This window comes from Stegostoma tigrinum, chromosome 25 (assembly GCF_030684315.1).
Source record: "Stegostoma tigrinum isolate sSteTig4 chromosome 25, sSteTig4.hap1, whole genome shotgun sequence".
Classification (NCBI taxonomy): Eukaryota; Metazoa; Chordata; class Chondrichthyes; order Orectolobiformes; family Stegostomatidae; genus Stegostoma; species Stegostoma tigrinum.
In genome coordinates this window covers 17,008,149-17,018,992 of record NC_081378.1, presented here as the reverse complement: position 1 = coordinate 17,018,992, position 10,844 = coordinate 17,008,149, and the positions used below count along the sequence as shown (strand labels likewise).

General features: G+C 39.1%; 1 protein-coding gene across 1 annotated transcript; it reads left to right on the top strand.

Moving 5' to 3' along the window:
• Nucleotides 1-357: 357 nt before the first annotated feature.
• On the top strand, nucleotides 358-9,694 carry LOC125463405 (SE-cephalotoxin-like). Its single transcript, XM_059654468.1, has 5 exons — nucleotides 358-420; nucleotides 2,266-2,463; nucleotides 4,670-5,314; nucleotides 6,657-8,421; nucleotides 9,607-9,694. The coding sequence occupies exons 1-5, from the start codon at nucleotides 402-404 to the stop codon at nucleotides 9,692-9,694; spliced, it is 2,715 nt and encodes a 904-aa protein (XP_059510451.1). The 5' UTR covers nucleotides 358-401.
• Nucleotides 9,695-10,844: the final 1,150 nt, after the last annotated feature.

Genomic DNA, 10,844 nt, shown 5'->3' with positions numbered 1-10,844 from the left:
CTGGCTTGGTGAGGTGTTTCTGTAAGATATCCGTTATGGTATCTGGTACTTTTCGCTTCTTCTCAATGTTAATTTCTGTTCTTTGTCTCCATTTTTTAATCACAGCTTATTCTTTCTCTTGGGCCTTCACATCTACTCCTGGAGGGAATATGTTTTCTTCACCTTTTCATATCTCATGTTCAATCAACACTTTCTACCAGGAACCCATCCAGTTGATGTTCAAAATGACTTGCCTGACTGGTGACAGCAGTAAAAATAATGCCTCATTAGTTCAGTTATTTGATGGGATTCAAATTTTAAAGACTGTTCAAGTCTCCACTGGCAACTGCACTGATGAAGCAGAGCTCCTGCTGTTGAGTCTACAAGGACAGCAGTCTGAGAAGGACAATACCCTGAAAGTCATGCCTGCAGTCAAAGAAGGTACTTAGGCTATAACAAATATACTGTGCAGGTGGCCTCCAGATATGAAACTGTTCATCAGAAGGGAAACTTTAGACCTTGGTTCCGTGACAAATACTTGCTTTCCTATTCAGAAGGTTATCAGTAAATTATAAGCAACTTACAGCATCAACCTCGGTTCAGTGGCAGTACACTTGTCTCTGACTGAGAAATTTGGTTCTTCTCAAATCCCTAATTCCAGTCTGTCCCCAAGTTAAAGCCCAATTTATTGTTTCTGAGGTCCTGTGCCTGGAACTAGTGGATCTGAGTCCTGTATAAATTGTATTATAAGTGTTTTGTCCTCACCCATGAATTTCAGGTTGCAGAATATATGTTATTTGCAATGTTCTAGATCCACTGAAAAGCAAATTGCAACCAGTTTGACCAAGACAGGATGCATTACACGTGCTATTTGCCTGGCACATAGTGCTCTCTGTCAGGAGTACAAAAGCAGAAAATGTGACTTTGAATCATTATCTGTGACAATGATCCCATTTGTGTTAACAGCGAGATGACCCTCGCCAGGAGAAGAAGGAAGGAAATAAATGGAAGTATAGTTTGAAGTGTAATGTGCAGCCATAATGTTCTGTATCCAGGATCTGTGAGAGAAGAAATTTCTGTATTTTTCACTCCAGCCATCACCATTTAGGTTTTCCACATGTTAATCCAATTAACATACAACACAGAAGGTCTGGTTCAAACTGAGAAAGTTATCTGAAAGCTTATTAACAACCAGTTATTTACACCGATGCAACATCTTAGCCTTCCATATCCATTCTGGGTTATTCTTACTTATACTACCATTACATTAGGTGCAGAATGAACAGGCTGACCAGCTGATTGACTGGCAGACTGACTGACTGCTGACTAAATGATTGACTGCCAGATGAGTAACAGGCAGAGTAGCAGACTGACCCACTGTTGAGTAACTGACTGAATGCACAGAGAAAATGATGGAGACCTCTTATAGTATAGTATCACATCACAATGTTATCTGGCTGTTTTGAAAGCATAGGCCTTTCTGAAATCTTTGCAACATGACAACAGTTACTCCTTTCTTCATTGGGCTCCAGGCCCGGAGTAAGTGCCTAATTTAAGTGATTCTGAAGTGGTGGGAATATCTACAGATCATCACTATTAACATAGGTAACAAATTTTAGATTTTAATCTTTGTGGCTGTGCAGAAACCTGACACAATAAATTGTTCACCTGTTATTGAACCTATCTGGTGTGAACACAAATGGAATCAAACTGGAATAGAGAAGCCAGATTACTGCCTGTGCTGTACAGATAGAAATCTACTGGTTTCTTTCTTTGCCCCTCCGTTCTCTACATTCTTTTTAAACTCCATTTTGAGATGGATTGGAATATTTACTTCTATTCCAAAAGACAAACATTTAACTTTCAACATTCCACTATTCTTCGGGCTAAAATATTAGGGCCCTTTATAGATTGCACTTTGTAAACAAATACATTCAGAAGCCCAGGGCCTAAGCTTTAGAATTTCCTTCCCAATCCTTTGTTGATCTCCAGTTCTGTCCTCTTTTAAGACACTCCTTCATGCTTACATTTTTTAGCCTAGCTTTTGGTTACCAGTCCTAATATCTTATATTGTGGCTCATTGTCAATATTTTGCCTGATAACACTTATTGAATTGGGTCATAACATTAAAGACATCATATAAATAAACATTGTATTAACCTCATTGCAATGGCTTGATCCAATTGGATTTTCTCCGTGTGTTAATTTTCCGCTGTTCTATTTTACTATCAGCTTGTTCCTCCCAATTGATATTTGAATCTGACGTAGCAGCTTTTCCCCCAACAGATACAATCATTTGCTTGGTGATGGGTCCTAAGCCAAAAATTGCCAAGGTGAGTTTTCAGACGGCATGCCTTGATCTCCAAAACATCAACAGAAACAATTCCTTTTTGGCAATAAATTCTGAAGGAACCTACAACATCATAACAAATGTGAAAATTTCCTCTGAGAACTGTAATAACAGCAACAACGGGCTCAAATCAGGTGAAGTTATATTAAATTTTCTTTAATATTACAGAAATCTCCACCATAAAGCTATATTTGATTCCAAACTATGACATTTATACATTAGAACTGATTTTTTGAGTAGCTCAGAGAGTATGCTCATAACAGAGACATTGAAGGCCATTTCAAACTTGCCTTTGTGACCAGGTTTTATACTACAGCAAAATCTTTCATCTTGGGCTGATTTTCTGTTTAAAAGGATGTGAATTGCAATATTGGTTTAGTTTGTTTTGCCTTTGTATGACCTTAAGCCCTTGCTATTGATCACATTTAATGACTCAGAGTTTATATCTCTTTATTTAGCCACAGTGGAGGGCTTGGTGTTCTCAGCGGAATCCATTGATATCACTGAGTGCAGATGTGTGAAATATTCAAAGACTATCAATATCATCTAGAATTTTGATCTGTGCTAACAGATATAAAGATGGATTTGTTAGAATCGTATAGCCCAAGAGAAGGCAATTTGAGGCATAGTACACATAGATCGTTGCAAGATTTCACCGGTCAGTCTCATACTCTCACTGTTTCGTCAATTCAGGCATTGCACTCCTGATCATAACTCATTGCCAAAACAAAGCTCTTCATCAGATTCCCCCACCTCGTTCTTTTCCAATTTTCTTAAATCAACATTCTCTGGTCACAGTCTCTCCTGATGAAAGAAATACGTTCTCCCCATCTACTCCAATAAATCCCTGTACAATTTCATTTTCTTCTAAATTTTTCACTAACCCTCATTCCTCTAAGAAGAATATTCCAAATTGACTTGACTCGTCATATGACTGGAGGGAAGGCAATGGCCTAGTGGTATTATCTCTATTGTGAATCCAGGAATTCATTTAACATTCTGGGGACCTGGGTTGGAATCTTGCCACAGCAGATGGTGGAATTTGAATTCAATAAATATCTGGAATTAAGAGCCTAATGATGACCGTGAATCCATTGTCAATTGTCAGGAAAAACCCAAATGGTCACTAATATCCTTTAGGGAAAGAAACTGCCAGCCCTATGTGGTCTGGCCTATAAGTGACTCCAGACTCATAGCAATGTGGTTGACTCTTAACAGCCTTATGGGCAATTGGGGATGGGCAATAAATGCTGCCTAGCCAGCGACACCCTCATCCTGTGAATGGATAAAAAAGAAAAAGCCCAATGTCTACAGAATGCTATTCTGACATCATGTTGGCCAATGAGCAGGATTTTAAATAATGCTTTCCCCTAGCTGATACACTTTGTGCCAGCTTGGCACAATCTGATGTAAGAATGGTTGAGATGCCATACATGTGAAACTTCACACTGTCTCGTCATACTTCACACTGTTGTTAGGGAAGGGGATTTTCTTGGCATATTCAGCCTTGGTAACCCCAGTGATATACCTGTGACTGTGTTTTGGGAGATATCACTGATATCACCTCCTGCAGCCCCAGTGGGCCATAACAGACTATTAAATGTTCAAGGCTGTGGTAACCTTGGAGGTACAGACAGTGATCTCCATATCCTGGTAGGAAGTGTGATTTCTGGGTGCAGTAGGTGACATAGCTCAGTGCAAGCCAACTGAAGCAGGGTCTAGGCCCGAAACATCAGCTTTCCTGCTCTTATGATGCTGCTTGGCCTGCTGTGTTCATCCAGCTCTACACCTTGTTTTCTTAAAGTGCCTAATATATTACTTCTCAGAGAAGTTGATGCTTTTTTTAAAATTCACTCGCAGGATGTGGGCATCACTGTTGGGCCAGCATTTATTGCTGTCCCCTAGGTCAAATTTGAATTCAATAAATATCTGGAATTAAGAGTCAAATGATGACCATGAAGCCACAGTTGACTATTAGAAAAACTCATCTGGTTTACTAATGTCCTTCAGGGAAGGAAATCTACTATCCTCACTTGATGTGGCTTAAACATGACTCCAGGCCCACGGCAATGTGGTTAACTCGCTGGAATGGCCTAGCAAGCCATGCGTTTTATCAAATACTACAAAGTCTCAAAAATGAAATTAAACACGATGAACCACTTGGCATTGGCCTAGGTGCCAGAGATGACAACAGCAAAATCAGGCTTGGCAACTCTGCAAAGTTCTCATTCACACCTGGGAGCTAATGCCAAAGGTGGATGAAATGACTCACAGATTAATTAAACAACAGCCTGACGTAAGTGCTCGAAAAAGTTATAACCTTTGCTTTACTTCTTCCAGATGACGAAACAACAATAGAAGCTGAGCTGGATCTTGCTGAACTGACCTTGGATGAGGCAAATCAACAAAAGTTCAAAAATATTAATATTTTGACTGAACACAACATGATAAGTGATTACCAAAATCAAGCAGAAATATTAGAGAAGCAGGTTGAATTACTGGACTTTGCCTCAAACATACAGGCATCTCTACAATTAATTCAGCCTGCTGCCTCAATAGCCAATTTTATTTTTTCCTTCATTTTGCCAAGCGATTTGGTTTTAATTACAAATCTAATGCAGTTAAGGTTAAATCAGATCAATGGGAAATTGGACAAATTGTTAAATAATTTAAACCTCATGGAAACAAGCATCAAATCTTCGATCGCATTTAACACATTCATCTCAACATACATGGATTGGGAGTATGCCATTAGGAATGGAGCAATGAAACTGAGAAATATCAGACACCAAATGGGACTAACACGAGACAAGAGGAGGCTCAGGAACCTTGCTCTAGATTATATAACATACTACAACAGCAATCGATTGGAAGGAAAAATGATCAACTTGTACCGTGTCTCAGTTACAGCAAACAACCCAACCAACCGAAACCTGTTTGATCTCTTCATTGAACACCATTCTTGTGATGTCACTCAATTGTCAGGTACACGGTATCATTCCTATTCTTTGTTTAAGTGAATATTCAGCACAACATATGAGCACAGAAATGTAGGAATATCAGAACACAGGAACATAGTGACATAGAACATAGAACATAGAGCAATACAGCGCAGAACAGGCCCGTCGGCCCTCAATGTTGCGCCAACCTGTGAACTAATCTAAGCCCCTTCCCCTACATGGGAAATCGAAAATAGCAAGGCAGGAATATACGAATGTAGGAACACAGGAACACAGAAACATAGGAACATAGAAACACAAGAATATGGGAACATGGGAAATGGGAGCAGAAATAGATCATTTGGCCCTTTGAGACAGGAACATAGAAAATAAAAGCAGGAGTTGAAATGTTAGCCCCTTGTGCTTGCCCTGGCTGACCTTCCACATCAGCACAACATTCTTACACAAACTCCATGCCCCTTGCTATCTTTAGTAGCTAGAACTGTTTTACTCTAACTGTTGCATTTACACAATGACAGTGACAATTCAGCAATAAGTGTGAATTTGAAGACCGTTATGTAATATTTAGAGTCAAAAGAGTTTAGAAAGGGCAAAGAGAAAGAAATTTAAGGCAATTGTAGTGTCAATAACTGAGCAGAACATTTCTAAGTTGTTGGTAAAATAACCAGAGGCATTTTGAAGAAAGGCTTTTTGACGTGATGACTGTATAAGAACACTGTATCTGATAGACTTGTAGCATATGAGTTGTGATAAGTGCTTGTGCTTTGAAGGAGAAAAGTGGCTTTCAATCAAAGTTCTCCAAACTGTTCCAGGCTAATGGTTGGAGACTGGTTGTTATGATTAGTCAACAATTCCACTATTGTTGTATTGTAAAGTGACATACATAGTAGAAGGTAAACTGGATGGCTTTGCTCTGTCTATTGGAGATGTCTACTGTTGAACTGTGTCAATGGAGTTGTGTAAACAAGCTAAGAATATTATTCATGAAGTAGACATGCTGTTTAGTAGCAGATCATCGACACCTTTCAGACCTGCTAGGCTTAATCTAATAGGGAGAGTGGGTCTTGAAATCCATGGAAAATGGGGTAGATGCAACAAGCCTCCTGATTCACTATCTAAAAATCAAATTCCACCCCCTAGTATCATGTTGAACAATTGATTTTGTTAATACGCATCAGTCATTGATTAGTGCTGTTCAAGAATTATAATAAATTATAATAATCATAATTAAAATGGAGATAAGCCTGTTATAAATAGAGAAATAGTAGAGAGCAGGATTATAAGAGAGCTCCTTTCCATAAAGGATTAGGATGGATCTTGTTTTCCTAACTTATTTGCTTTGTTCACATTAATTTCATCTTTCCTAGGCCTAATGATCATTCTTAAAAACCTGATGACAAATGCTGCCCAGCAGATCATGACTTACTACTACTTCAGGGGTGAGAAAGCTCGCAGCCAAAGCTGGTATGAGAACATAAAGGTGTATCTCTTCCAAATGCGCCAAGAGTTTCAAAAACGCGTCTATTTTTGTATGAGAAACACAATTGACAATGCAAAGAAAGAAGTGGAACAGAGCCTGGGAAGACCAACTGTCCCGTTGCCTGAGCTCTTAGTACAGTTTATATTAAAGAAGCTGTCGGTCCTGTTTCCCTGGTACGCTTGGGGAGTTGCTGAGTTTGAGCAGATTCTTGGTTCATCTTGTAATTCTGAATTGATGAGGAAAGGCACCAACTACTTTTTTAAGAAGGATGGACAGCAGAAGCGAAACATCCTGGTAGTATGGCAGGATGCCAATCAAATCTCAAATTGCATTGACATTAATTGCATGAAAACACTAGTCCCCTACTTGCGCTGTGATAAGTGTAATAATAATCATGCATATGCTTCACAAAATGTCCTGACCAAGACACGCTGTCCAGAGGCTTTAAACCCAAGGTGTAATAGGAATAATATAAAACTGACAAAGGGATTGCAGTGGGACTGGATTGCAGCTGATACTGATGCGCACAGCAACAGGTGCCAGGAACCGGAGGCCTGTAATAATCATGGCAGTTGTTTCTCTGTCCCTGATACAAGCCAATTCGTGTGTATCTGTTATCCAATGTATGAAGGCAAGACATGTGATAAAAGAATTGTTTCCAACTATGACATTTTAAGCCACTTGACCACATTACGTAAAGAATTCATGGTTGCTAATGGGGTTCCCACTATAGTGGACGTCTACTTTGAACTACAGAATGGATTGAAAGCTAGTTTGAACGAGATAAAAGATGCTCTTCAATACACACAGAACTTGGTTAAACACTCAGAGATACTGTATCAGGCCAGCTACATTGTAAAACTTTATCTTGACTTAAAACAAGGAAAAGTGAGTCTCGTTATATTTGGAGAGTTGCTGGAAAAATTCTTGCAGATTAATTCAGTGCATTATATTACTTTCAGACTGAAAGGAATTATACTTGGTGAAGGAATAGCAGACGTAAAAGGAGAGGACATTTTCAATGTCTTCAAGAAAAGCTATGTCTCTAAATTTAAAAATGCATGTACAAAAACATATTCTACTGTTGTAAACAATTTGAAAACAAATCTAGTTTATCTTGATGAAGCCATTGGTGAGGCATTGTTAATGTTCAAACAATGGCAGATTCAAAAAGGAAGTTCATATTCACTTAAGAGGCTTGGCTCCTTTGTGGATGAATTCAAGGCTCGGCAGAATAGCTATCATTCCTATTGGAAGAATACAAGCTGCCCTTCACTAATAGTTCCAGATTTAATTGAAAACTTCTGTACTGAGAAACTTAGTTTTGAAAATATGAGTGTCCAACTTAGTTGCTCAGATCACAAAGTCCCATCCCCTAGCTCTGTGCAGTGTGTCAGGAGGGAAGGTCAACTTGTGTGGAGTACAATTCCAAAGTGCAACTACCAATGGGCTGTATGGGGAAGCTGGAGCGCCTGTTCTGTTACCTGCGGGCCTGGTAAAAGGTATCGTACACGTGAGTGTATGGGCCACGAGACAAGCCGCTGTGGTTCAGCGTCCAGGCAGGAAATGGTCTGCAATGAGAAGAAATGTTGTCTGTCAAAGGATGGAAATTATGCATGTTCGATTGGACAATGTATCCGTCAGTCACAATTGTGCGATGGAATAAAGAACTGCTGGAATGGGGAGGACGAATCCAGTTTGATATGTCCTAAAATAATCCAATCTGGTGACACCATAGGTCTCAAAAGCTCCTGTACAAAAAACCATTGGCTGAGTTGCCACTGCCATGCTTGTCCCATTTGGTATAAGTGTAAGGTCCGCCCTTGTCCAGGATCTGAAATGAACCCAAATGAATGGAGTCATGAATGTTCACATGAGATTTTTACCATAAAGTCAGTTGCAGGTGGTTTCATTCGCCATGGTGATGAGATTGCTATTTATTCGCAAAAAATGGCTGAGTGGTTGAGCTGTGAACCTGGACAGTGGTGGTGTAAAACAAGTCCTTGTCTGGGCAGTATTGACAGACCAAATTTTAATTCTTGCACTTGGGACAGATTTTATATTTTCTCAACTATGAGAAAAAGTAATTGCTCATTAGATATGTCCTCCTTATGTATTGGGAACAATATTCAACATGGAGATACTGTATTCATAAAGTCCATTGTTGATGACAAACAATGGCTCACTGATGACTCCCAATTCATTAGGACTGGTACGTGTCCTGGAAAAGATTTTTTTGCTGGATCATGTTCTTGTAGGAGCTGGACAATCTACAAAAAGTATTAAAGAACATGCTTCATGTCTAGCTTTCCTCCACTTTGTTGGTAACCAATCTGTTATTTAAACTCTTTGAAATTTCACAAGGGTTCTCCCTTGGTATGCTTGGATGTCTTCTACCTCTATAGTTTCTGATTTATCCCTGGCAAGGAAGAAACACTTTCACATTCCTTGCTCTTCACACCTCATATCACAAGCGCAGGAGATTAAGAATAAGCAGAAATTGCAACTCCTTAGTCTTAGTGTTGTATGTATTGGACAATAGGCTGATACACAGGAGGTGTACCTCATGTATTTGTTGGGGATGATAAATGACCAGGGATAGAAAGGAACATAAAACTAAATCAAGGAAAGAAATTGATTGATTTAACTTGATTCAAAATAGTAATGTAGAAAATACGAGAACTTCAGGTTGACAAATCTCTAGTACCTAATAATTTTTGGATGAACCAATTAAAAGAAACAAATAAACATATTGTCAACATGTTGCAAATCTCCCTAATTCCTGAATTCCGCCCTCAGATCTCAAAATTGTAATTAACATTACATGATTTCGCCAGGGAGCGAGACCATGAAACCACAGACCTGTCAGATCTTTGGGGACAGATGGAACCTTTGAATAAGTGCCAGCTGACCGATGAGATTTAGCACAGACTTGTGAAGTATCCATTATCTCTGATTAATCTGGTTGAATTATCTAAGGAGGTGTCACTTACAAAGCAGATTGTGAAGTATCAAAATATATGCATGTGGAACTGTTAAAAACGTTTGATAAAATTCAGTACAGAGCTTTTTTATTACAATATAGAATGGAATAAGGACAACTGTTGGACCTTAAGATATAACAGCAGAATTAAGCCATTTAGCTCATTGAGTCTGCTGCACTCTTCAATCGTGGCTGATGTATTACTCAACCACATTCTCTTGCCTTCACCCCATAAACTTTGATCCCCTTGCTAATCAAGAGCCTATCTACCTCTGCCTTACATACACTTAATGACTTGGCCTCCACAACCTTTTGTGGCAATGTGTCCCATAGATTTACCACCCTCCAGCTGAAGAAATTCCTCCTCATCTCAGTTCTAAAGGGTGAGGCTATGCCCTCGGCTCCTAGTCTCTCCTACTAGTGGAAACATCTTCTCCACATCCATGCTATCCAGGACCTGGATTCATAATTGGTTGGTAGCAAGAGATATGGATAAAGGCAACATTATTTGATCAAAGATGTGACAAACCACATTCCCCAAGGGCTGAATTTAAAGTTCTACTGAAGCATGCAGATAGATTAAGGGAGTGGGTAAAATCATGGCAAATAGAATATAATCTGGGAAAATGTGAGGTTATGCACATTGGCAGGAAGAATAGAAGAGCTGAATATTATTTGAATGGAGAAAGACTGCAGAAATCAGAGAGAAATAGTGTCATCATGCATAAATCACAAAAAGCTGACATTCAAGTTCAGCAGATAATAAGGAAGGCACATAGAATGTTGGCCTTTATTTCAAAGGGAAAAAAAGGTACAAAAATATGGAAGTCTTGTTGAAAATGTACAAAGTATTAGTCAAACTATACCTACAGAATGAACAGCTTTGTGCCCCTCAACTAAGGAAAGATGTTCTGGCATTGGAGGTAGTCCAGAGAAAGTTTGCTTGGTTGATATATACTATGGAGGAATTTTCTCATGAGGAGACATTGAATATATTGGTCCTGTACTCATTCAAGTTTAGAAGACTGAGAGGCAACCTTATTGAAACATTTCAGGGTAGATGTTGAAAGGTTGTGCAAGAGTCTAGGACCA

Bases quoted from the DNA above. Each gene is read 5' to 3' on its own strand.
- LOC125463405 (XM_059654468.1), top strand. The intron at 2,464-4,669 runs GTGAAGTTATAT...TACTTCTTCCAG, and splicing joins CAACAACGGGCTCAAATCAG to ATGACGAAACAACAATAGAA. The intron at 5,315-6,656 runs GTACACGGTATC...CATCTTTCCTAG, and splicing joins TGATGTCACTCAATTGTCAG to GCCTAATGATCATTCTTAAA.